Raw genomic sequence first — 27,786 nt, forward strand, 5'->3', positions numbered from 1 at the left:
TGAGTGACAACCTCCTTCCCTCCGCCAGGGCCTTAAAAATGGGTCGTGGCTGGGTCTTCCAGCACGACAATGACCCAAAACATACAGCCAAGGCAACAAAGGAGTGGCTCAGGAAGAAGCACATTAGGGTCATGGAGTGGCCTAGCCAGTCACCAGACCTTAATCCCATTGAAAACTTATGGAGGGAGCTGAAGCTGCGAGTTGCCAAGCGACAGCCCAGAACTCTTAATGATTTAGAGATGATCTGCAAAGAGGAGTGGACCAAAATTCCTCCTGACATGTGTGCAAACCTCATCATCAACTACAGAAGACGTATGACCGCTGTGCTTGCCAACAAGGGTTTTGCCACCAAGTATTAGGTCTTGTTTGCCAGAGGGATCAAATACTTATTTCCCTCTGCAGAATGCAAATAAATTCATATACTTTCCACAATGTGATTTTCCGGATTTAATTTGTGATGTGCTATCTCTCACTGTTACCAATAACCTACCCTTCAATTATGGGCTGCTCATGTCTTTGTCAGTGGGCAAACTTACAAAATCAGCAAGGGATCAAATACTTATTTCCCCCACTGTAGCTGCTGCCTCTGCAAGCAGATCACCTGAAATTCTTGCCGCAAACACCAATTAGAGGAAACGTGAATAAATGAAATGAAATGTAGACACTTGTTAATACCCTCATTAATACCTCTTATCATATTGAATTCCATAAACCACTACACAGTTCTAGGAATAACATGTATAGAAAGATTGTCCGTTTAGGAATCTAGGCAGGTGCCCTTTGGGCTCGATGGGACATTTGACCTTTTCAGAGTGTGGTAATACACATGTACCTATGTAGAAAAATTGTCCACTGTCTATATTCTCGAGACATACCTACAGACAGGATGCTCAATCTCAACCAGCAGACCAGAGTGCTGCACTCTAAAGACTACATAGGCAACTGAGGGATTCCATCCGAGAAAAATAACCAGATAGGAGAGAATATATGAGAGGTGAGAGAATATCAGAGAGATGTAAAGAAAGTCGTAACCCAAGAGAAAATATCGAGGAAAAAGATAGAGAAGAAGAAGACCGTACGATCCCTGCTGCCAGAGGACATGTACTCCTGCCATTGTCTTTGCAGCTGTCCTGTTTCGGTTATTGGTGAGCCCTTAGGTTCCCTGAGGCCCCGCAAGACCTCCGAGGACAGCCGCGCACCCCGAATCTTCACCCGCGGCGACCGCCGTTCACCAAGGGTTGAGCCCCCAGCTGCAGGCGGTCAGCAGGACTGCTGGAACCGCGGGGTGACGGCCGGCCTGGCTGGTAGTCAGCAACACAGTCTCTGAAGGGCAGCTAGCAAGGACGGCTAGCACTGAAGGGGAATACAGTCTCTGAAGGTGGCTAGCGGATGGCTAGCTCGAAGCAGAACACAGTCTCTGGAGGTGGCTAGCGTGACGAGGAACACAGTCTCTAGAGGTGGCTAGCAAGGACGGCTAGCCTGAAGAGGAACACAAGCTCTTGGAGGTGGCTAGCAAGGACGGCTAGCGTGACGAGGAACACAGTCTCTAGAGGTGGCTAGCAAGGACGGCTAGCCTGAAGAGGAACACAAGCTCTTGGAGGTGGCTAGCAAGGACGGCTAGCCTGAAGAGGAACACAATCTCTTGGAGGTGGCTAGCAAGGACGGCTAGCGTGACGAGGAACACAGTCTCTAGAGGTGGCTAGCAAGGACGGCTAGCCTGACGAGGAACACAATCCCTTGGAGGTGGCTAGCAAGGACGGCTAGCCCGAAGAGGAACACAGTCTCCGAGGGCTGCTGGCAGGGACGGCCAGCACGGCAAAGGAACACAGTCTCTGAAGGCTGCTGGCAAGGACGGCCAGCAAGTCAAAGGAACACAGTCTCTGAAGAATCAAGCTTCCCAGATCCGTGGCGTCGGCTTCGGACAAAAGAACCGGAAGCACTGGACTCTTCCAGTCTGTCCATTTAAATTTAGCGCCAATCCGCCCCTCCCACAGAGAGAGAACCAATCCCCGAGTCCTGGCAGACAATAGGGGGCCCGATTGGCCGAACTGCCCTGCAGGCGGAGTCCCAGCGCCGGTGCTCCAATCCGGCGCGAGGGGCGGAGCTTCTGCGCTGATCCGCCCCTAGCCAGGGTGATGGCGACGCCGGAGCCGCCATTTTGGCCGGCGTGCTTCCTCCTCCGAGGCCGGCGTTCGGTCCAGCGGACCGCCGGCCTCGGTTTGACCCGTGGCAGCATCGGCTGCCGCGGAGGTCCGTCTCCGCCCCCCTGGACGCTGCGCCGCCCGAGGGCCATCGCCTGCCCCAACGGGGGCACAGGTAGGAGCGGGAGACATGACAGCAGCAAGAGACTAAGCGAAGCATACATGAGTTCAAAGCGACAACAAAAAATTGTAGAAGAGGGACATCCCATTAAGGTACTATCCGCTGACAAAGCCCAGAAGATGCGAGTCTCTTTCCCTGAAAGAAGAGTGAAATCCAAGAGAAAAAATACACACAATGCGTTTTTTTGGGGGTTTTTTTTTAATCCAACCACATGCCATGTGAAGAGTAGATTCTTCATTGACAAATGACCTAAGCTACTGTTAAGGCATTGTCCGTCAGACTCTCACCACCTCGCTATCCAGTAGGGAAAGAAAAAACACTCTCCCAGAGTTAGACAAATATTCCCATGTCCATGACATTGAAGAAGTGAAAAGTTGTCAAAGGAGACTACCGAGACTCGAAATATAATGAAGAAAAATTCCTTCTTGGGCGCTAGAAACAGAAAGTGGGATGCATGTAGAGAAGACAGAATACTCTGTTCCAGCTTGACTAAACAAAGAGAGAAAAGCAGAGATATGTAATGAAATCTAATGAGATCACATGAGAAATCAAAGGAGAGAAGAAATGATAAACCTGGCAACATTCACCACCCAACCTAGAGTCAGCAGAAAAATGCACCCCCCTGTGCGTGACATGACAACTCTGCCAATAAGACGTTCTGTCATGAACCGGTCATCCAGGAAAGGATGAAACGAGGAGCCCTTGTTTCATGAGCGCCGCTACGAAAGAGCAGGGCAATAAAACTGGTAATGTGGACCTTGTCATCATCCTTGCATCATGGTCTTTTCTCCTGCCATAGTGAGATATACGGACCTACACCCAATAGAGATGAATGTGGTAATTACAACCTGTATTGGGCCCAACGTAGTGATGGCAAAAATGCCCAGGAAGTGAAAACAAAATCCCCTTCCAAATGAAAAGAAGCTCTGGAGTGAGAGAGCAGAGCATGAAAAGAAAAAAAGAAAGGAAAAATATTATAAACGGAAAAAAGGTGGTGAATTTGTGCCATAGCCTTTCTGGTGAAGGCGGAGAATACAAGACTGTATCTGACTCCAAGAAAGCTTGAGACAAGAACATAAGGTCTGTAAGCAAGAGAAAAAGATAGTAGATGCTATCAAAGGGCATACTGGACAAAAAAACAGAATGTGTACAATCTGTCAATGCTATATTTATTGCAGACTTGAGTGAAGGTCCAGATAAACTGCCAGCCGCTGCAGTTACACAATATACCCTTGAAACTCATATGATATCAGAAGAAACATCCAAGATCCTATGCCACACTAAAAGTATATTTTCTTTGCCACTTAATGACTCCCAAGGTCCTTATGCAATTCTAAATGTATAATCGCCTATATATTTTCATCATGCATGTTGAAATGGAACATGGGATACAACTGCAACAAAAAATAAATAAATATCCCGAAGCGCTTGACGCCAATTCGCGGGAAACTGAATTGAACAAAATGTATAAATGATTTGTTTTCTATAGAATGTTTGAACGTTTAGGAAGCTTACCAGACACCCTTGGCCTGGATTGACCGCTTTCGTAGCTAGGAAGCTGGACTCGATGGACTCTAGGCCCTTTTCAAGTGTGGCAGTACTACTATACATTATATATATATATATACACACACATATATATACACACACAGACACATCTTACAGAAATAGCTCTGAAAAAACAATTGCACCACACTGCAGCTGGGTTTTTTTTTTTTTTTTTTTTTTTTAATAGAAAGTGCAGCTAAATGAATGCCTGATTGCCACCATGCCTAAGGAAAAATTTAGGATACCTGAGATGAGAAAAAACAAACATACTAAGAAGGAAATCCTCCCCGTGCACTAGCTACGCACCGTCAAAAGGCAAACAGACTGTCCAAATGCAGTCTGTTTCGTCTGTCCAATTTAGAGGGACTGTCTCTTCATGTTCATTTGTACAGCGCTGCGTAAGTAGTAATAAACCAAAACATACAGTCATCCCCTATAGGGGCCACCTAAGAATAAAAGCATAAGGGACAATCAAAATATTATTTTTAACATATGAATAGCGGAACCAGACACACGCAGCACCGAATACCTTACATAGAGAGAACAATAGGAACTGAAGCTGAAAGTCTTTAGAAGAAAAAGACCCTGAGGGAAACACCTCTCTGCTGCAAATCTCCAGACTATCCCAGAAACAATATCTCCGTTCTTCTACAGTCTCGAAACTAAAGCATAATAAAAGCAATGTTTCCGTGGAAATGAAACTGCCGCTGCATTCAAAAATGGCGTCCTATCGCGCCAAAAGTAAAAAATAACGAGGATCGAAGAAGAAAAACATGGAGGACACGAAGGCAGAGACGACAGTGACGAAGCAGGAAATAGCAAAAACTTTAGCCTCTCCTCCGACGCTGATAAACAGCATGTCTCAACATGAGCTTTGTCGACAGATCGGAGGAGAGCGTGCCCGCGCCTAAGCGATTCGCGCCTTTTTTTTTTTTTTTATGTAAGAAAACTGAGGAAAATAATTGTGAAGAAAAAAATCGCCCCTTTAAAGACACAGATGCTGAATAATTTGCTAGTATTAATATATAAATATATCTATATATCCATATATCTATATATATACATACATGTATATACATATATATTTTAAAAGCTGAGCTAAGAAAGAGCTGACTGCCAGCAAAAGTCTAGAGAAGGAAAAAGCTTCTTGTCTTAATTTCGTTTTCTTTTAATTCCTTTAGAGTAACAAATGGCTGCCTATTAAAAATGGCCAAACAATACAGCTGAGCTAGAAAAGAACAGTGCTGAAGAGAAATAAAATAGCAGTCTGTTTGTTTGTTTTTTTTAAACAACTGAGCTTGCTGGTTAAAAATGTGGGACTTTCCAGAGTGGCTGCCTCTCCCAGAGGCATACACCTTTCTAAACAAAGGATAGCCCTTCCCAGCTACGTATGGGAGATGGGGAGGAAGGGGGGAGGGACCCGGGGGCACCCCGAGTTTAACACCCCCAGAGGCTGTAAAAGAAAGACAGGAAAAGAAATCCCTACCTGACCAGCGTCTAACAGAGAATTCCTAGGCACAGAAAAAGAGGTAGCATTGTTGTTCTTATTATTAACCTCTGAAAGATAAAGAGAGAGACTAATGGGCTCGCTTCCTACCTGCTGGGAGACTGAGAAAATACTGGGGCTAGGGTCACATGACCAGGGCTCTTATTGGCTCTCCAGAGTCACATGTTTTTCTCAGTCTCCACCTGCTGGTAGGCGAGCACAACCCAAGAGTCCAATCCTGGTCCGGTCCGGAGGGATGCTAAGGAAAAAGCCATTCTTCAAACAATTAGTATGATGTTGTGTATTGTGTTTCAAGACTGCATGACAAACAACTACCTATACAGAGCTGGCATGGTGACAAATTGCCAACTGCCCAGTTTACCACTGAATTATAAAATTGATCAGAAGCCACTTCAAGTGGACAGTCAGAACTGTATGACTGGCAGCTGGGAGATCTCATTTAATACAGAGAGCTGTAGTAAAGGTACGAAATAGTAATGAAAAGTTTCATGTAGGCGGGTTAGTTAGCACTGATAGCTTAAAGAAATGATTACAGCCTTTTAGTCTAATCATGTGAATGCTGTAAACCCATCAGGAAACTAATCATAGAAATATTTTCTCTGACATTTCCTTCAGTTGAAAAACGTAGACTGTGTTTAAGTGATATGTCCTTACTTTATATCTTGTTTTTAAGGTATACATATGTTTGGCCAAGACTAAGAAACATGATAAACACCAAACTGGGATAATTTAGCAGGCTACGACTCTCACTATTCAAAACTCACCATAAAGGGTTTGGTTCTCTTAGAGAGGCAAAATTCCCTTTTATATGACTAGTAGTGTTATACAGCATTCTTAGACAAAGCTGAACTTAGTAACATGGTGCTTTTCCTGCTTACGGTGAGATCCTCAATAGAGAAAACGCTGCATAGAGGACGTCGTCAAACCGAGAAACCTCATCTTCTCTATTGCGGATTTCATAGAAGTTCCACAGTCAGGATTTCGTTTTTACTCTTGAGTTAAGCTTTTCCCGCCATAACACAATAGATACACTTGACCCCTGAGGCAGGCCTTTGTGCCGATCAATGGCCGTGTCAGGTCGTTTTTATGCTGTTCACAATAAAGACTTCTTGACATCCTCTTCGATTTTACCTCACTGTTTTTTTCACAACGTTAATGTTTACATGAGGTTTCTCCTCCTCTTTTTCCTGTTTTTCCTGCTTACAACATCAGACCACCTCCATAAAGCTGTTTAATGCTTTTATGGGTCATACACAGTAATACTAGATGTCTATATTAAGGAAGAAATGAAACACTAGACAGGCATAACATAGAATACGGACTGCTCTGGATAGGAAACTGGTTTTATTTTATAGCTATGCCCAGTGAAGAGGGGGTTTTTGCCATTGTATAAAAATGTTAATATTTATATGTATATGTGAAACATGTCAGAATACCATTGGGCTGTAAACGTCTGGACTAAATTGAAAAGAGTGTGGCAGAAATTGTTCTAAAACCTGCCTGATAAAAATAGCCGGTCGGAGCTGGTTTTATAGCCATTGGTCACTAACAAGCTTGGCTCTGGACGCTAAGTAGCTCTAATGTTAACAAAACTGGTAACCAAATTATTTTAGTACAAGCCAGACTACCCGCAGCAAGTGGCCACCCTGCATATGAAATGTGTGTGTTAATACATCACTTCAAATGTTCAGCTGACAGTGCTAGTTAAGTGAGATGGTCTCATAAACAGGTTACATCATGTTAGGCATCTCGTTCGTGCTGCGATGAGGACATTTCATCGAACTGGGATGGTATTTCAGACTGCAAGTTTCATAGGTCTCTGGTATGTAATTTCAATTTATCAATGCTTGTGAACAGAAGATACCAGTGCTCACTTAGCATGCCCCTGTAGTTGAGATCCATATCCCGGCTTTCGGAGCGGATTTTAATGGCATCCAGGATGGCATCAGGAGACAGCAATCCGGAGGGCCTGACCACATTCAGCAGCTCTGTCAGGCTCATCAATGGCAGACGGACTGCTTGCATGACTTCAGTGTGGTTCTCGTTCCCATTGTTTTTACACCAACTTGTCAGGGCCTGGAAAATATCCTTTTCAGGAGCAGCAAAAGAGTCCCTCGTTACGATATTCAGAAGAGCGGCCTGCAGAACAAAAGAGCCTTATAAATAGAACTGGGAAGCAACAGGATAGCAAATTTACTTTTCCAACCAGCCTTACAAAAAAGCAGCTTTACTAAAACTTTATAACATTCATCATTTTCTTTACACGTTTGTCCTTGACATTTTCAGAACACAGACCATAGAAGTCTGCTCGTTACTGGCTTAATTTATGATGATAGATCAAAAGCTGAAGTTAATTTTACTGCTACAGTGATAGATATGTAGAGAGGTATATTCCTTTTCCCTCTATATCTCTCAGCATTAAAAGTCCATAAAGCCAAGCACAGGCTGACAGCAGTCAACGCAAAGCAATAAGGACGGCCTTGTTTCTCTAATTACATTTGCGCTGCAGATAGATAATGTTGAGTGGTGACCCAAAAAATTTCAAGTTTGCAAGCTATGACCATAAAAACATTAGCAGTGTATGTTGGGTGTGTACCGTAGAAGGGCTTAAGATTTCAAAACCTGGGTGGTAAGATTGTTAGACAAATACATAGTGACAAGTCCATTTTTTTCCTCTTTTTATTATTTAGTATTTTTCCACATTACCATGAGCAGCCCTTTGCATTCTAGTGTTCTTTTATAGTAAGGGCAAGGGAGGGTAATGAGCAGAACTAGATTAGAATAGGCAAGTGCAAATGGAATGGCTAGGTGGGTCAGGCTACATCTTTGAAGGAATACATTAAAAAGTAAGCCAATTGAGGTGCCATCTTAAAATATATCTCCCTGCAATATTACCTCCTTTGCTATGTTCTTGCCCTTCCCTCACTTTGGTATTCAGCGGTATATCAAGTTAATAAATCCAATCCAAATCCAAAGAAAAGGTATAACACAGAGGCAGCCATCTGAAACTAAACATGACCAAGACTGAGCTTCATCTTTCCCCCTAAACCAACAGACTGCTAAAACCTGTCATTTCTTTCTCTATAATATCAGCAAAATTTGCCCTTTCCTTTCTGAGCACATTACCAGAACCCTCATCAACGCTCTTATCACCTCTCGCTTAGACTATTGCAACTTGCTTCTCACAGGTCTCCCACTTAGCCATCTCTCTCCTCGTCAATCTGTTCAAAATTCTGCTGCACGACTAATATTCCGCCAGTGTTGTTATGCTCATATTAGCCCTCTCCTCAAGTCACTTCACTGGCTTCCTATCCATTTCCGCATACAGTTCAAACTCCTCTTATTGACCTATAAGTGCATTCACTCTGCAGCTCCTCAGTACCTCTCCACTCTCATCTCTCCCTACATTCCTCCCCGGGAACTCCGTTCACTGGGTAAATCTCTCTTATCTGCACCCTTCTCCTCCACTGCTAACTCCAGACTCCATTCCTTTTATCTTGCTGCACCACATGCCTGGAATAGACTTCCTGAGCCGGTACGTCAAGCTCCATCTCTGGTCGTTTTCAAATCTAAGCTAAAAGCCCACCTTTTTGATGCTGCTTTTAACTCCTAACCCTTATTTTATCATCCTCACTTTAATATTCCCTTATCTCTTGTTTGTCCTAATTAGATTGTAAGCTCTGTCGAGCAGGAACTGTCTCTTCACGTTCAAGTGTACAGCGCTGCGCACGTCTAGTAGCGCTATAGAAATGATAAGTAGTAGTAGTAGTAGAAGTGGACATACCTTGGACAGTGTCAAGAAGCCTTCGCTGGAGAGCACTTCTTGGGCATTTCGATCAATGAACATACAGCAGGTACAAGTAAGCTTTGGAAGCGAGTAAAGACTAGCAACATCATAGATCATGCAGACATTCTGAACGTTAAGGATGGTGCAAAGATACTCTGAAGTAGAGTCCTCTAGTTCTGGGAATCCGTACTTATGAGCAAGACTCAGGAAGTCCAGTAGCACCTCCTCCTTCTCATCTCGCAATGTCACACGGCCAGTGTAAATATATTTCAGCAGCATGGTAAATGCTTCTGGTGTGGTGTCTTCCAATGGAATTTCTGCTTTAGGTTGTGATTCTCGCATTCCACCATATAACAATGCTCTGCAGGTAAAGAAAAGAGTACAAATTAAAGTTTGCAAATGCCCAAAATATCAGATTAGCTGATGCAACTAGCATAAAATAAAGATTATTTTAAAGCAAGTTCAAAAGGGACCCAGGAAGATGGGAGGAAAATTATGCTAACCCAATTTTAAAGAGCTGTTAATGGAAAATGCGCTAATAGTAACAGCGAAAAACCTTGAGACATCTCAAATTACTGTGTAATTAAAGTTAAAGTTAACAGTCTTTCAATCCCAAACTGAGCAAGGGACAATGATTTATTTTTGTACAAACATGGAACTGTTATAATGAGTTTTCAGAAACAAAATCTAATGGTAGGTAAGAACCAACAATATCATTGAATCTGACCATTCTTCCCTACCCAATCTTGGTCTTGACGCTAACATCCTTGTATCTAAGAATACGGTCTATTTATCCTTGTCTTTCTTTATTATTATTATTACTGTTTTGGCCTCCTCCACCTCCACTAAGGCCATTCCATGTATCTATCACCCTTTCTTAAAGGAATATTTTCTTCCTCTAATCCTTGGTACCTAATATAATGGCATTCAATAACCTTCTTTCATTGACAAAGGTTGGCTTCTTATACACTAATTGGGAATGCAATGGACAATAATATGGGAGACAAAATGAACCAGGGGAATTCAGAAAATCACCCCAATGAAAGCAAACCAATGACAGCAGAGTGGAGAAGATAAAGACAATATGATGAAGCTTCTAAGCAACTCATTCATAAGCAACAAATGAAAAACAATAAACATGGTGTTACCATTGATCGGCACCTAACACTTGAGAATCACGCGAAAAACACAACCAAAAAAATGTTCCAATTAATGTGGAAATTAAAAAGAGTAAGACCATTCTTCCCGAGGACCGTCTTCCGTAACCTGGTACAATCTTTAGTCCTCAGTCACCTAGACTACTGCAACTCACTCTACGCTGGCTGCAAAGAGCAAATACTCAAAAAAAACTCTGAACAGCCCAGAACACGGCAGCCAGACTCATATTTGGCAAATCAAAATACGAGAGTGCAAAACCCATACGAGAAAAGTTACACTGGCTCCCACTCAAAGAGCGCATCACGTTCAAAGTATGTACCTTGGTACATAAAATCATCCATGGCGATGCCCCAGCCTACATGTCAGACTTGATAGACCTACCATCCAGGAATGCTAAAAAATCTTCTTGCACATGCCTTAATCTTCATTTCCCCAACTGTAAAGGTCTAAAGTACAAATTAATGCACACATCAACCTTTTCTTATATGAGCGCACAGCTCTGGAACGCATTACCACGTAACCTGAAAGCGGTCTATGAACTGACCAACTTCCGGAAACTGCTAAAGACCCATCTCTTCGACGAGACTTATCACAAATATCGAGTCATGTGAAACTCCCACTTACACCATGAATGTAAATTAATGCCTTATGTTTCTTACTTTTATGTATTCCATTACCATTCAACCCAAACCCTTCTGTAACTCCAAATGTTTAACCTCTCCTCATTTCCACTATCCATGATGTATTGTAAGCCACACTGAGCCTGCAAAGAGGTGGGAAAATGTGGGATACAAATGCAATAAATATAATATAATATAAACCTTCACAGTTTAAGTAGTAAGATTCAGGATATGCAAGCTCTGACGTCTGATCAATTTAATCAGTCCCAAAAGTTTTCTTACAGTGGGGGTAACCAAATACAACATTCAATGATGCCAGGAGTTACATAGCTTAAAGGCCTCAGTGATGACTGGTTTCACACAGGATCATAGTCCTTTGATTCACCTTACTCGTCATCAGCCAACCGATTGCGCTGACTCTATTTCTTTAATAAATATTAATAACATAAGTCAAAATTCTTTTATCTTATTAATGGGACCTGCAACCGACATGCGACATGTTTTGCCATGGGCTGCCTAAATTCTAAACCCCTTTAATATCATTAAAAAAAATGTCTACCTAAAAATCCTACCTCATTGTCTCTCTGACATAGTTTCAACATTCTCAAAAATGGGGGCTGTTTGATTTGCTCGCATTTTTATCACTGCTCTAACATTGTGACATGGAGAGCTCAGCTCACATGAAGGTACGTTTTTATAGGTAGAAAATTATTTTAATATTAAAGTTTTGTTTAGAATTTAATGTGTTTTTTCTTTTAGAAGACCTTTCCCTGAGGCAGCCCACGGCAAAACATGGCGCATGTCAGTTTCAGGTCCCATTAATACGAGAATTTTGACTTATTATAAATCTTTTAAATATTTATTAAAGAAATAGAGTCAGCGCAATTGGTTGGCCAATGATGAGGAAAGTGAATCACGGGACTATGATCCTGTGTGAAACGAGTCATCACTGAGGCCTTTAAGCTATGTAACTCCTGACATCATTGAAAGTTGACAGTGTTAGCCCTGATGCTTGAGGCAGGCTTGGATATTATTGCTATCACCCAGACAAGGTTCAATGATTCCCAAGAATGGGCTACAATCTTTTTAGGAAGGATAAGGAGGGCCACAGGGGTGGAGGAGTGGCGCTGTATGTGTGAAGAACAATATTAAAGATGCCGAGATGAGACGCAAAGACCCTCAAGAAAGAGGAAGCAATATGGGTCATCCTGGAAATAAAAGATGGAACTCCTCGCGGGGTATAGATTGGGGGGGGGGGGGGGAGGAGATGGTAACAGGGAGAGAGGAAAGACCTCATGGTTGGATAGTTCAATATTTAATAAGATTTTTCGGCTAACTTATATTAGGAGTTAGGGATCAACTCAAGTAGGACTATAGTAATTGTAGTTTAGGTGGTGTGGTCTGATAGTAGTATTGGGGAGGGGGGAAGTTGGGTGGATAAGGGGGGGAAATATTTTTAGCTGCTGATTAGTATTACGTTGTTTGGATACAGCATGGTTTGTTCGTGAAAATGTATTGCAAATGTTTAACATGTTGAAGCATCAATAAAAAATAGTTTAAACATAAAAGATGGAACTTGTATCCATCCACACAGGTGTCGTCTACAGACCTCCAACACAAATGGAAATCTAACTGAAGATATCCATAAGCTGGGAACAAAAGGCAAGGTGATGTTGTTGGGAGATCTCAATGCCTGATGTGGATTGGAAAGTCCCATATGCATAATCAGACAAAAAAGCATTGAGACTGTGGACGCCTGCCAAAGTGATCTGCTCAGACAAACAGTAACGGATCCCACAAGAGAAAAAGAGTGACCCTGGATCTAGTGCTCATAAATGGAGAAAGGGTTTCTAACATCCAGGTGGGTGCCTCCCCCCCCCCCAAAGGTATGACACAAAAATATCCAACAGAGTAGAAAACATGAGAATTGTCTAAGGTCTGGAAGTTAAAATTTAATGTGAAGAAGTGCAGTGTGATGCACTTGGGGTGTAGAAAACCAAACGAGATATATGAGATAGGAGGTGAGAGACTGATAAGCACAGTTCAGACCTTGGGGTTATAAACTACAAGGAATCGCAGGCAGCAATATCTGGAAAAGCTAAGAGAAGCTGGTAAAGTAGTCAGAAAAGCAAAGATGTCAATGGAAGAAAAAAATAGCCAATCTGGTAAATTGGGGGGACAAGGCATTATTTAGATACTAGTAAAAGAGGCCCGTTTCTGGACCAAATGAAATGGGCGCTAGCAAGGTTTTCCTCCCCAACACCCCCCCTTCTCTCTCCCTCCCTACGTACCTACCGACCCCTTGGTCGTTCAGACGCCATTGCTCCATGCACCGTACGCCATTGCTCCGCCCTCGACGTCATCACGTTTGACGCGAGGGCGGGGCCCGGCAACTTGGCGATTTCGGTGGGTTCATCACCACGAACCCTTCGAACCTGTGTTGAAGGAAGTGACGCCAGTGGCTTGGCTTCACTGACGTCAGTGTCTTCAGAACGTTGAGGGTGAGTTTTATTATATAGGATGTTAGTGACAGGAGGAAATGCAAAAGTGGCATTGTAAGCCTCAAGGATGAAGGGGACCGAGAGGACTTCTATGATCTGTGTTCCAAATATGGCAAAACAGAGCAGACTTTTACAGTCTGTGACCCAATTATGGAAAAACAGATTTGGACGGGCTGGAGCGGGTGTTGATGGCAACTCCAGTGATTAGGAAGTAAGACCAGTAATGGGAAGACTGCGACCTGAGAATAGCAGGGACAGATCAAGGACAAGTGGGCATGTTCTGTGTCACAATCATATCATATGCTAGGAGTGTATAACAGAGGGGGAGGGGAGACACCTTAAGGTTGATAGCTAGTAAAATGAAATCAGTTTGCAACACTGTTCGATTACTGGTTTAATCAAGTATTGACAATGAATATAATTATGCTGCAGCCAAAATTATAAAACCACTTTCCATGATTATGTGACTGCCCTATATGTGATGAAAAACTCTAACAACTACAGGAGAATACAAACTCTATAGAAAATATTCCAACCTGGTAAAAGGAGTTTGATTAATATATGTAAAGTTAGTTTGAAGGTGTCCCTTTAAATTGATGGAAAAAATTTCCAACCTGTATATGAAATATATATCTCACAAATGGAACCTCAAATACCAAAGTATTCACAATGCCTTGTGTAAACAGGAGTAGGTTAATATCATAGGTTCCTATTTAAGAAGGAAAAAGAGAAAAAAACCCAGACGCAAAAACTCATACTACATGAGAAAAACGTATGGGATGAAAAACTCTCTTTCCCTCTTATAAATAGAAATTAAACGGACACCAAAAACCAAACTACCCAAAACTAACCCCAGCCAAAAAAAAGACTACCTACAAGAGCCCCCCCAGGAGGAAAGAACCTGAAGCTTAATAAAGGATAACACAGGGCCTAAAATAGCCAAGGCAAACACTTATGTGCCCACTCTACCCTACCAAAGTATACAACAAGCATGCCAAAAACGATGGCTAAAGGTTTACTTAGCTTAATTCAGGCGGGACAGCTTCGATCAAAAATTCCCCCCCAAGGACTCCGGAGCCTTGTAAAAATTCTGCAACCGGCGAAAAAACCGCCGACCCTTGCCCTATATGTGATGCCAGTATTTGCTCATGAAGGAGTGTAACCTGCATGGAGTGGCAGGTGCAGCTCTGGCTGCCTCATTAGGTAGACTGGATGGATGGGTTTATCTATCATATACTATGTTACTAATATCTCTGCACTTGTTGCTTACCTTTGCAAGGTTTTCTATTGATTATTTACAGCACAAATGCACTTTATTCCCAGCATCAAAAATCCTGTAGGAACAGATACAATGCAGTACCTCTGCCACAGACATGCTGTTGCCAAAGGGGCTTGCCCCTATGTGTAACTCTTTGTTAAATAAATATGTATTGTATATGTTTCTTGGTGTCTTATCTGTTTCTGTCGATATTAGGGTTATTGAGAAGATAATAGAGTCCATGATCTATTCTATTTCTACCATTACAGGTCAAGACCGTTATGTCCTTTCTAAAACCATCTACAAATTTAGGGGTGATCACCTGCCATCAACCCTGGTTCTTTTAAGAAGACATAGTACTTAAGTAAACTGGTATTTACTTGCGACGCCATATTGAAGGTGTCACTGGGTAAATACTCTGTTCAGAATACAATTTTGGTTTTCTTTATTTCATTCTTGAACAAAATCTCTCCCTTCTATGTATTACAGATTCCTGGTTTATAACTTCTGATATTCTATTTAATCAATTATGCTCTCCCAGTTATGCCACCTTTCATCAATGTAGATTTAATAGGCAAGAAGTGGAGAAGCTCTGGTTATAGGTAAATCAACCTTAGTATTATGCCAGGTTCAATGTATGCTTTTAATCAATGATAAAACATGGGGGTAATTAGCATGGGATTTGGCCAGGATGCTGGGCTAGATGAACCTTAGGTTCATATTACAGCAGAGCCACCTGAACCTCCCTAAGTACTATTCTGAAAAAGACAGGTACAAAGCAAGGTAAGGTATACACATGAGTTTATCTTGTTGGGCAGACTGGATGGACCGTGCGGGTCTTTTTCTGCCGTCATCTACTATGTTACTATGTATGTTACTATTCAAATTTGATTACTAATAGCCAGTGTCCTCCTAAGACTCTTTAATTTGACAAGGAATTATCTGGACAAAGGAACCCGTATTGTTCGGGTATCTCAGCAGACCAATTAGCTAACAGGTCTTTGTAAGCCACATTGAGCCTGCAAATAGGTGGGAAAATGTGGGATACAAGTGCAATAAATAAATAAATAAAATTTTCACATAAAGTCGATAAGTTTCATGCACCTTTTTCATTAACAGCTTCTATTAAGCCACTTGGGGAGATAGTTCAGTCAGATAAATTTGAACATCACGATTTAGATAGGAACTGGTCTAAATGCAATCTTCTTGATGACCATCAGTTTCACCTAATCATCTCTAAAATTAATGTTACTACATCACTGTTAGACCCAATTCATACAAAATTCTTTGCCCAAAAGCTTCACTCATCATTTCCTTTTGCAGTGGTCATGATTAACGCTAGTCTTAGTTCAGATTCCCTTCCAGATTGATGGTAAAAAGCAATAGTTCATCCCCTTTTAATAAACAGTTCCCATGATCTCTCTCTACCTGAAAATTATAGACTAGTCTCAAATTTATCATTTATTTCAAAGCTGGTGGAGAAAGCCGTTTTAGAAAAATTAAAAGGGTTTTGTTAGAAAAAAAGCATCTACTACATCCTCGTCAATCAAACCTTTGTGAAGCACACAGTACCAAGACTATGCTAGTTGTCATGATCTGCGAGATCCACGATTATCTTGATAGAGGTCAAGTTGCTCTTATTGTCTCCTTAGATCTGTCAACAACATTTGACCTTGTCGATCATCAACTTCTTCTTCAGAGACATTGGTCTTAGAAACACAGTCCTTTGTTCGTTCGCTTTTTTTGTTTGTTTGTTTTGTTTTTTTGTTACATTTGTACCCGCGCTTTCCCACTCATGGCAGGCTCAATGTGGCTTACATATACAGGTACTTATTTGTACCTGGGGCAATGGAGGGTAAAGTGACTTGCCCAGAGTCACAAGGAGCTGCCTGTGCCTACAGTGGGAATCGAACTCAGTTTCTCAGTTCCACAGGACCAAAGTCCACCCTAACCACTAGGCCACTCCTCCACTCCACTTCTTTTCTAACAGATAGTTCCTTCTATGTTTGGCACTTGTCAAGTTCCTCTACTACTCCTAAGCTCTCTTGTGGTGTACCGCAAGGCTCCTTTCTATCCCCTATCCTTTTTAATTTGTTTTTAAGACCATTAGCATTATTTATTCAAGAATAAGGAATTTTCGTTTTTGTTTTTTTGCAGTTTCTGGCCTTTGTTAATCCTGAAACATCTGATCTTGTTTCTTTAATGCTGGACTTGGTAAGATTGCAGAATGGCTTGCTGATCATTGTCTAAATTATTAAATCCATCAAAATCAAAGACCATTTGGATTACAGGATAGTCATCAATCGTTTTGATTTCACCTGTCTTGTCTTATCCCTTTAAAAATATTAGGTGCTCCAAAAGGGTCATTTTAAAGTCCTACATAGAGCTTATTTTTCACAAATGCAGATGTATAAATCATGGAAGCTACAAACTCCTATTTGTTTTAAATGTCAGGCAGCAGATGGTACTTTTGTCCATTCCATTTGGAGCTGCACAAAAATATACAAGGCTTCTGAGCCTCTGTTGTGCAATATATGTCCTCTGTTTTTAGCTTTATAATAGGGGGACTTAGGACAGCAGTTGGTTTTGGACCAGCCAAGGGCTTTTAAGGGTTCCACCAAGAAGACAACATTATTGTTTCGTAAAATGTCCTTGGTTACTCGGAAAATGAAAAAAATGGACCACCCCTGATCCTCCAAACTATTAACATTGGAGAAGTCAATCACCTCCTTTTTTTTCTCCCAATTATGCCTCTTTCTGTGCATTTTTTCACTTTGTTAATATCCATAACAGTACATTACACATGAAACAGTGAAGGTGACCCAAAAAGGAAGGCTGGACAATGCTCTCTTTTTATCGGAATTTAAAATGTATTGGCAATCTAACAGACTTGACACGGCTGTGTTTCGACCAATGGGCCTGCCTCAGGAGTCTCTCAATGCTGTGTGCAATGTACTCGTTAATACTGCATATATCTCAGGAAAAATCTGTAGAATCAATCAATGACTGATGTAAATCTTGGCAGGAATGCAAACTAACTGCCAGTAAGTATTAGGCTTAAAAGCTCAATATTAAATATCCAGCAAGATCTCAAAGAGCATATCAGTTCCTTGTTGTTGATATCTAGAAATCATATCTGGCTTATCTCTGGATATGAGCAATAACGTGTAGTCTTCAGTTTGGAAACAGCTCTGAAATCCTTGGGCACAAGGTGATAAGCATCTATATAATAATTTGCACCTCTGCTTCTCTGGATGGCTGGCTGTCTGGGTTCGTAACAGCATGCTGACGTCAGCTCGCCTCCAGCATTCCCTTCTCTCTCAGTGTCCCGCCCTCGTGTAAAGATGAAATGACATCAGAGGAGGGCGGGACACTGAGAGGGAAGGCAAGGGAAGGCTGGAGGCGACGTGAGTCTAGCCTGCCTGCCGCCACTGTGACCTCAGGTAAAATGGACGGTTTAAAGGCAGGGTGACAGGAAGGACAGGGGAGTGCAGGGCAGAGGAGAATTGCTGGACATGGAGTGGAGAATCGCTGGACATGGAGGGGAGGGCAGGGGAGAGAGGAGAAGCAGAGGGACACTCCAACGTACTCTACATCACAAGCGATGGGAGGGCAGGGCAGAGGTGAATCGCTGGATATGGATGGGATGGGAGGCGAGGGGAGAATCACGAAACACGGATGGGAGGGGAGGGGAGGGCAGGGCAGAGGAGAATCGCTCGACATACATGGGATGGGAGGGCAGGAGACAGAGGAGAAGCAGAGGGACACTCCAACGTACTCTACATCACAAGTGATGGGAGGGCAGGGCAGAGGCAAATCGTACTGTACATCACAAGCGATGGGAGGGCAGGGCACAGGCGAATCGCTGGATATGGATGGGAGGCGAGGGGAGAAGCGCGGTTCACTTAAAAACATAATCACCATTACATGATAGCCTTGCTAGCACCCGTTTCATTTTTTTGCGAAACGGGCTTTTTTGGGTGGGTTTTTAATAATAGCAGCTTACCTTTATATCTTAAAATACCTCTTACCTGAAATACTGACACCTGGCGGCCAGAATTACCCGGTGAGCAGGGAAACGTCTTTTGTCCACCACAAATGTAACATCACTGTACTCTTCCCCATTTATCAGTGCACCAACATTCTCAGACAAAATATGCACATGGTCGATTTCACCCACTGATGTGTATGGACGGAGTGGGTGGCTGTTACTCATGCTGAAATGATGATGATGGGATCAATAGCTCTATGTGAGGAGAAAAAAAAGAAAGAAATTATTATGGGAGGGGGCTTGGCTCTTTCCTCCTTCTTCTGTAGATTTCCAGTTCAAATCAAGCTGACTTTTAATGAGGTTATGGCAACATGAGCCTTCACTTGCAGCTACTCGGAGGTCTTCTCCTATTTTAAAGCCCTCCCATACAACTCGGCCAGCTCATGGACTGGATCCTTGTATTGTGTTTTAATGCTGCATTCATCTGCAATTCCATGCAAAATTTGCTCTAGCCTGAAGAAATGCCAAAAGCCTTTACCCAAATAGTAGCAACAGTGGAGGAGTGGCCTAGTGGTTAGGGTGGTGGACTTTGGTCCTGGGGAACTGAGTTCGATTCCCACTTCAGGCACAGGCAGCTCCTTGTGACTCTGGGCAAGTCACTTAACCCTCCATTGGCCCATGTAAGCCGCAGGGTATAAATGTAACAAAAATAAAATAGATACTATTGGAGATTCTACATGGAATGTTGCTATTCCACTAGCAACATTCCATGTAGAAGGCTGCGCAGGCTTCTGTTTCTGTGAGTCTGACGTCCTGCACGTACATGCACGTACATGCAGGACGTCAGACTCACAGAAGCAGAAGCCTGCGCGGCCACATTGGTGATCTGCAAGGGCCGACTTCTACATGGAATGTTGCTAGTGGAATAGCAACATTCCATGTAGAATCTCCAATAGTAGCAACAGTGGAGGAGTGGCCTAGTGGTTAGGGTGGTGGACTCAGGTCCTGAGGAACTGAGTTCGATTCCCACTTCAGGCACAGGCAGCTCCTTGTGACACTGGGCAAGTCACTTAACCCTCCATTGCCCCATGTAAGCTGCATTGAGCCTGCCATGACTGGGAAAGCGCAGGGTATAAATGTAACAAAAATAAAATAGATACTATTGGAGATTCTGCATGGAATGTTGCTACTGTTGGAGATTCTATATGGAATGTTGCTAATATTGGAGATTCTACATGGAATGTCCTACATGGAATGTTGCTACTATTGGAGGTTCTACATGGAATGTTGCTACTATTGGAGATTCTACATGGAATGTTGCTATTCCACTAGCAACATTCCATGTAGAAGGCTGCGCAGGCTTCTGTTTCTGTGAGTCTGACGTCCTGCACGTACATGCACGTACGTGCAGGACGTCAGACTAACAGAAGCAGAAGCCTGCGCGGCCACATTGGTGATCTACAAGGGCCGACTTCTACATGGAATGTTGCTAGTGGAACAGCAACATTCCACGTAAAATCTCAAATAGTAGCAACAGTGGAGGAGTGGCCTAGTGGTTAGGGTGGTGGACTTTGGTCCTGGGGAACTGAGTTCGATTCCCACTTCAGGCACAGGCAGCTCCTTGTGACTCTGAGCAAGTCACTTAACCCTCCATTGCCCCATGTAAGCGGCATTGAGCCTGCCATGAGTGGGAAAGCGCGGGGTACAAATGTAACAAAAATAAAAAATTAAGGGACTCTTTTACAAAGTGGCGGTAAGCCCAACGTGGGCTTACCACTCACTAAAAAGTCTCCACCCCCCAGCATGCTGTCATATCCAACGCTACAAAAATATATTTATTTTTTGTATTTATATATTTATTTTTGTAGTGCTGGTGTGTACCTGGCAGTAAGCGGGCAGTGCCGCATGCTGCCCCGTTACCGCCGGGTTAGCGTGGGGGCCCTTATCATTTGCCACACGGCCATGTCCTCAAAAAAAAGATCTACCTTTTACCCGCTGCAGTAAAAGGTGGCCTCGGCGCATGTCAAAAACACGCGCCTTGCCGCAGCTTGGTAAAAGGGACCCTTGGTTACTCCTCTACTACTTTCCACTTGAAAATGAATTTTATTTGATGTATTCTCTGTATCTATTTCAGGAGCCCATGCAAAAAGCCTCAAAGTACAGCCCACACTCTACCGCAAAATTGCTGCAAAAAAAAAATACCGTGACATGCCATAATAATGAGCATGCAAATTACTGGGATATTAAAATTACTTAAACAATAAACCTCAAGGGGAAGGATAAATCTCTCAAAATTCAAAATAATAATCGATCCCAGAATCGTATATATATGTACTTTAAATGTAAGTCACTGCACGTACTATCTGGGCATTGAAGTAACAGCAAATTTTAATACATTACTAAGGAGAGGAAAAAATGAGAAACTTTCAGTATAGGCTGTTTCTTACAGCCATGTTAAATTTTTTAGTGAGAAAACGCTGGATTTTGGCTCACTTAATTGCTCTATACATCATAATGCTTCCTAATATTATCCAACACCATACTTAAAAACACCAAACTGAGGGCCCTGTTTACTAAGGAAAATTATTTATTTTATTTGTTACATTTGTATCCCACATTTTCCCACCTATTTGTAGGCTCAATGTGGCTCACATAGTACCGGAGAGGCATTTGCAGACTCCGGTGTGAACAAATACAGGGTGATGTTGTGGTAAGATCAAGTTCATGTGGCACAGCCACACCTTTCAAACAAACAGGAAATATTTTTTCACTCAAAGAATAGTTAAGCTTTGGATCTCGTTGCAGGAGAATGTGGTAATAACAGCAAATCTGGGTTGAAAAAAAAAAGGTTTGGACAAGTTCCTGGAGAAAAAGTCTATACTCTGTTATTGAGATGGACAAGGGGGACGTCACTGCTTGCCCTGGGATTGGTAGAATAGAATTCAGTTGCTATTTGGGTTTCTGTCAGGTACTTGGCCAGTGTTGGAAGAAGAACACTGGGCTATATGGACCATTGGTCTGATCCGATTTCTAGGCCACCTATAAAACATACACAATACAAAAGATATTTCAAGTTATGAAGACTGGTAACACTTAGTAACATAGTAGATGACGGCAGAAAAAGACCTGCACGGTCCATCTAGTCTGCCCAACAAGATAAACTCATATGTAACATAGTAACATAGTAGATGACGGCAGAAAAAGACCTGCACGGTCCATCTAGTCTGCCCAACAAGACAGCTCATGTGTGCTACTTTTTGTGTATACCCTACTTTGATTTTATGCTCTTCAGGGCACAGACCGTATAAGTCTGCCCAGCACTATCCCCACCTCCCAACCACCAGCCCTGTCTCCCACCCACCGGCTCTGGCACAGACCGTATAAGTCTGCCCAGCACTATCCCCGCCTCCCAACCACCAGCCCCGCCTCCCAACCACCGGCTCTGGCACAGACCGTATAAGTCTGCCCAGCACTATCCCCGCCTCCCACCACCGGCTCTGGCACATATGTGCTACTTCTTGTGTATACCTTACCTTGATTTGTATCTGCCATTTTCAGGACACAGACTGTAGAAGTCTTGCCCAGAACTAGCCCCACCACCCAAACACCAGCCCCGCCTCCCAATCTCAGCTAAGCTTCTGAAGATCCATTCCTTCTGCACATGATTCCTTTATGTTTATCCCATGCATGCTTGAATTCCGCTACCGTTTTCATCTCCACCACCTCCCGTGGGAGGGCATTCCAAGTATCTACCACTCTCTCCGTGAAAAAATACTTCCTGACATTTTTCTTGAGTCTGCCCCCCTTCACTCTCATATCATGTCCTCTTGTTCTACCGCCCTCCCATCTCCGAAAAGGTTCATTTGCGGATTAATACCTTTCAAATATTTGAACGTCTGTATCATATAAATGAAATAAACGTCTGCAGCAACTCATATCGGGACTGGCGTTACTTATATTTCATCAGCGAGGTAGAAATGAAAATAGCCATGAAGCCAAACCACGAAGACGTAAATACTACGCACTATTACAAATAAAACCGCCTAAACGCGATACTAAATCACACTAAACTGAGAACGATGCGGCCCGGACGAGTCCTGGACAGAGCGAAGAAATCCATTAGCATTTTAACGCGCCTACAATCAGCACACGCACTAACTGTGTAGGCGCCTATGGGAAAATTAGGTTCTTACCTTGGTAATTTTCTTTCCTTTAGTCATAGCAGATGAAGCCATTACGTATGGGTTGTGTCCATCACCCAGCAGGGGGAGATAGAAAGCACTCAACTTTTCACAGTGCCATTCGTAATGGCTTCATCTGCTTGATGACAAGGAAAAGGACATTGTAGGCGCGTACACAGCTAACGCGTCTATAAACAAGGCTTAGTAAACAGGGCCCTGAGTGCAATAATAATACTTTAACTAAATTATTTCCCAGAAGAACGTTAAAGTGGATGTAATTTAGTCTGCTGAAAGAAGATCCTCAAATAAGAGCTAGCATAAGTCAATGAAATGAAGGCAACGGATTTTCAAAGCAAAACTCGGCAAACTTATCTTAATATAAGTATGAAATTCCTACCGTTGCTGTAGATCTGACAGAATATCCTGTTTCAATCCTTTATCAGGGATGCCTACGGCAGTAATTTCATACTTATATTAAGATAAGTTCACCAAGTTTTCTGTTGATATGGTTAGAGGACCTGGTCCAGGCAGGCCCAAGAACCAGACATTTATTACATCTAGAAATGTTACCTCCCTGATGAAACATGTATCCAGTCAAAATTAAGATAATTGAAATCACCCATTATTATAATGCTGCCCAATTTGCCAGCTTTCCTAATTTCTGTAAACATTTCTTCATCTGTCTTTTTGTTCTGTCCTGGCAGACGGTAGTATAGCCCTACCAACATACTCCTTCCCGTCACACCTGGAATTTCTATCCATAAATTTCTGTTTCATGTTGAATGTTTAATTTGTTTGACTCAATTCCCTCTTGAACATATAAAGCAACCCCTCCTCCAATTTGATCCACTAACATTGTGATATAATTATTACCCTGCTAACACAGCGTCCCATTGATTGTCCTAGTTCCACCGGGTTTCTGAAATGCCTATTATTTCTACCTCTTCATTTAGTGCTATATACTCCAATTCTATCTTATTTTAAAGGCTTCTATCATTTGTATATAGACACTTCAAACTGTCTTTTTTTCTTGCATCTACAGGTTGCTTTGAAGTTAATGGGGATAATTTGCATCCTTTACTCTGTTCTCTCATTGAACACACCTGGCTTTCTTTCACCATTATTGAAATCTCTCTTTCGTGATTCCGAACCATGCACTCCTGGGCAACTATCTCCTTTTTAAATGTTACTGCCAGCAATCTGGTTCCATCCTGGTTAAGGTGGAGCCCATCCTTTCAGAACAGGCTCATCCTTCCCCAGAATGTTGCCCAGTTTCTAATAAATCTAAATCCCTCACCCTGCACCATTGTCTCACCACACATTGAGACTTCAGAGCTCTGCCTGTTTCTTGGGTCCTGAACATAGAATGGGGAGCATGTCCAAAAATGCCACCATGGAGGATCCAGATTTCAGCTTTCTACCTAGGAGTAAAAATTTGGCTTCCAGAACTTCCCTCCCACAACCAGCTCCTCTCCAGCACTATCTAAAATCCTATCTAGGTGACATGTGAGGTTCGCCACCTTCGCAACAGGAGGGCAAGTGACCAGGCGATCCTCACGTTCACCAGTCACCCAGCTATCTACATTCTTAATAATCAAATCACCAACTACAACAGCCATCCTAACCCTTCTCTCCTGGGCAGAAGCTCCTGGAGACACATCCTCAGAACGAGAGGATATTGCATCCCCTGTTGGACTGGTCCTGGCTACAGAATTACTTCCAACTTCACCAGGGTGATGCTCTCCTTTTAGGAGTCCTCCAAGGTAGCACAGGGGCTGCCAGACTAGATGTGGGACTTCTGTATAACGTCCCTGTAAGCCTCCGGTATGTACCTCTTCTGTCTCCCTCAGCTCCTCCAACTCTGCTACTCTAGCCTCAAGAATCTTGCTTTCACATTTACTTTTAGCTGTAAGCATCAGCTGTAACTGAGTAAAAGTAGTAATTGGTGACATTATTACTTTAGTAAAAGTAACAAATGTTTCCTGTACTTCTTTACAAGTAAAAGTGACATTTACATAGTTACTATACAACGCTGGTGGTGTGAGTAATGTTTTCAGACTTGTTTCCTCTGACTGAACTACTTTAGACAATATTTAGTACCGACATCAGCATAGCTAAGCGGCAAACGAAAGGATCTCACAAAAGACTGACCTATATGGCCTTTTACCTATGTGAGCACAGGCACTGAACATGGCCAATGCCCACACAATTGTCAGCTCCTCTCCAACTCCACTCCTGGATCACACTGGCACTGGCCAGATTTTGATCATGAGGTATGAGCTAATATTCAGCGGCACTGCCTGCTTAAGTGAAGCTGAATATTAGCAGATGGCCACTCAGCATGGTTTCAGCAAGCAGGAGCCTCTCCCGCCCACTTAAATTACACTGAATATCAACCCCAGAATATAAATTCACAGCAGCCTTAACTAACATGAATGTGCAAAACAAATATGAAAAGTGCAACTTCACTTGCTATCAAGAGGCCATTTATATTTTTATAGTCTGTTACAATAAAATGTATATTCTTATGCTTGCTTTGGGTCACCTTAGTGAGCTTATGAATTCCATATGGTCCAACTACTTCAGTCAAGAAGTAACAGACATTTAAGCCACTTGAATTACTGTATGTCATACTGTTCCTCTTTCTCAAGATTTCACTATGGGTAAAAAGGGCTGTTCAGCTGGGTTTATACTATTAACTCCTACCTATAAAAACAAAAGTAGCTGTGACAGATTTTAATCAAAATGGTCCACTGATTAAATTAGCTAGCTGTACTAGACTCTCTCATTTACAAAATGTAATAAAATACAAGGATGAAAAATGTACCCCAGCATTCAATAGATTTTAATTATACTCATCACGTGAGTTACATTTTAAAAAGGCAACAAATACCAAAATTAGGCCAGATATTTCTTTTTGTTGTTTTTTAATTTTATTTTTGTTTTGGACTAAGCAGTTTCCGCATGCTTCTTTTGGGCTTCCAATTCAATGGGAATCAGAGCTGGGATCCAGTGCTATAAAGCCATTCTTGGCAAGTACTCATATGTTTTACATAAAAACAGAGAAAAATGTAGGCAGATAAAGACCATATGGCTCATCCATTCCATCTTTCCCTTACAGATCCTATGTACTTGTCCAAAGCTCTCTTGAATTCAGATACTGTTTTAATCTCCACCACTTCCACCGGGAGCCGTTACACGAATTCACCACCCTTTCCGTGAAGAAGTATTTCCTCAGGTTACTTTTAAGTCTATCCCCTTTCACCTTCATCCTATGCCCCTTCATTCCACAGCTTCCTTTCAGTTGAAAGAGACTCATCTTCTGTGCCTTTATGCCGCATAGATATTTAAAGTTTTACCATTTTTATTCAGGATCAAACAAATCCAACAGCGAAAAACTAAACAAGTCTAGAAAAAAAACATCTAGCGCTTACATAACAGTAATCAAGCATTACAGAATAAGAGACAAAAACATCATATAGCAAAAAGCTAGATAACACATGATCCCATTTTTGTTTTGTGAGAAAACTCCCATACCCTCCCCCCTCATTACTCTAGTTTCCTTGCAAATTTATCAGTTATATGCAAGAGCACCCCCTCCCCCCAGCCCTACTTCTACCCATAACTTAAACATTCACTAAGATGACGGCATCTGGATTCTTATAACCCCTGGTCATCTTGGAAAGGATAACGTCCAATACACTGAATTACCATCAGCCTTCACCTAGAAGACCCAAACTCAATTACCACATGAGATTGTAAGGAATTTCTCCAATGGCCGCAAATGCAAGAAACCCACGTCAAAGGGCACATACTGGCCCTCATCTCACACAAACTCTCAACAGACCAGAACTTCATAACAACAGACATTAAATGGTCAGAAACACCCTGGTCTGATCATTACAAACTAAATCTATCCCTACACTGGCGGAAGAAGGGATCACACCAAACCCAAGAACACACATCCTACAAAACAAGAGATCATGTAGACACGAAAACATTCTGGCAACTGCTTTACAACAATGAATGGACAACACAAACAGATTCCACACATTATCTCGTGGAATGGGACAAAAGATGCAAACACATACTAGACGAAATAGCACCTCTATGAACAAAAACATCACATAAGAATAACTTGATATCATGGTTCAACGACAAACTGAAAAAACTAAAAACACAAGCCAGGAAACTTGAACGAGCATGGAAAAAAAACAAAAGATGATCACACACTCAATACAGGGAAACAATCAGAAAGAAACTACAAATACGCAATAAGACAGACCAAAAGATCATACTAGAAAACTAAAATAGGGCCAGATTACAAAGACACAAAGAAATACCAACTCGTGAACAAACTCCTAGACACCAACAAAAACACCATTTCATCAGCAGACAAACTTGCCAAGTATTTCTATGAAAAAATTATAAACCTATGCAACACTGACATTGAATACTTCTTTAATGAACTGGACCCAACTAATGGAGGATACCCGGCTGACCGAATCTGGTTAAACTTCGACCTCCTCACCGTCGATATAGTTGTGCAGGCGATCAGCAGGTTCTCCAACACTCACTGCAAACTAGACACTTGTCCCAACTACCTACTGAAATCTGCCCGACTGCTTCATAACAGACCTCACATCCCACCTAAATTACATGCTTCAGCGAGGTCTTTTCCCTAAGGAAAATGGCAATATTCTACTCACCCCGATACCAAAGGACTCCACGAAAAAAAACAAATGAAATCAATAACTACCGTCCAGTAGCATCCATCCCGATGTCAGTCAAACTGATGGAAAGCATGGTAGCCAAACAGCTAACAGTATATATAAATAAATTCTTAGTCGGGTTTCCGCCCCCTGCACAGCACAGAAACAGTATTGCTCACTCTCCTTTTTTTTTTTTTTTGT

General features: G+C 42.3%; 1 protein-coding gene across 3 annotated transcripts in view; it reads right to left on the reverse strand.

Annotated features, from left to right (window-relative positions):
- Positions 1-27,786, reverse strand: part of BTBD9 (BTB domain containing 9) — a 533,997-nt gene that overhangs the window by 491,514 nt on the left and 14,697 nt on the right. For all 3 annotated transcript variants that reach the window (XM_030195766.1, XM_030195767.1, XM_030195768.1), the window contains exons 2-4: positions 18,733-18,947; positions 9,162-9,525; positions 7,252-7,516 (exon numbers count right to left, since the gene is read on the reverse strand). In XM_030195766.1, the coding sequence (XP_030051626.1) occupies positions 7,252-7,516; positions 9,162-9,525; positions 18,733-18,917 (814 nt within the window). In that variant the 5' untranslated portion in view covers positions 18,918-18,947. The remainder of the gene's footprint in view (positions 1-7,251; positions 7,517-9,161; positions 9,526-18,732; positions 18,948-27,786) is intronic.

The sequence above is a fragment of the Microcaecilia unicolor genome, chromosome 3, assembly GCF_901765095.1.
Source record: "Microcaecilia unicolor chromosome 3, aMicUni1.1, whole genome shotgun sequence".
NCBI classification, from domain to species: Eukaryota; Metazoa; Chordata; class Amphibia; order Gymnophiona; family Siphonopidae; genus Microcaecilia; species Microcaecilia unicolor.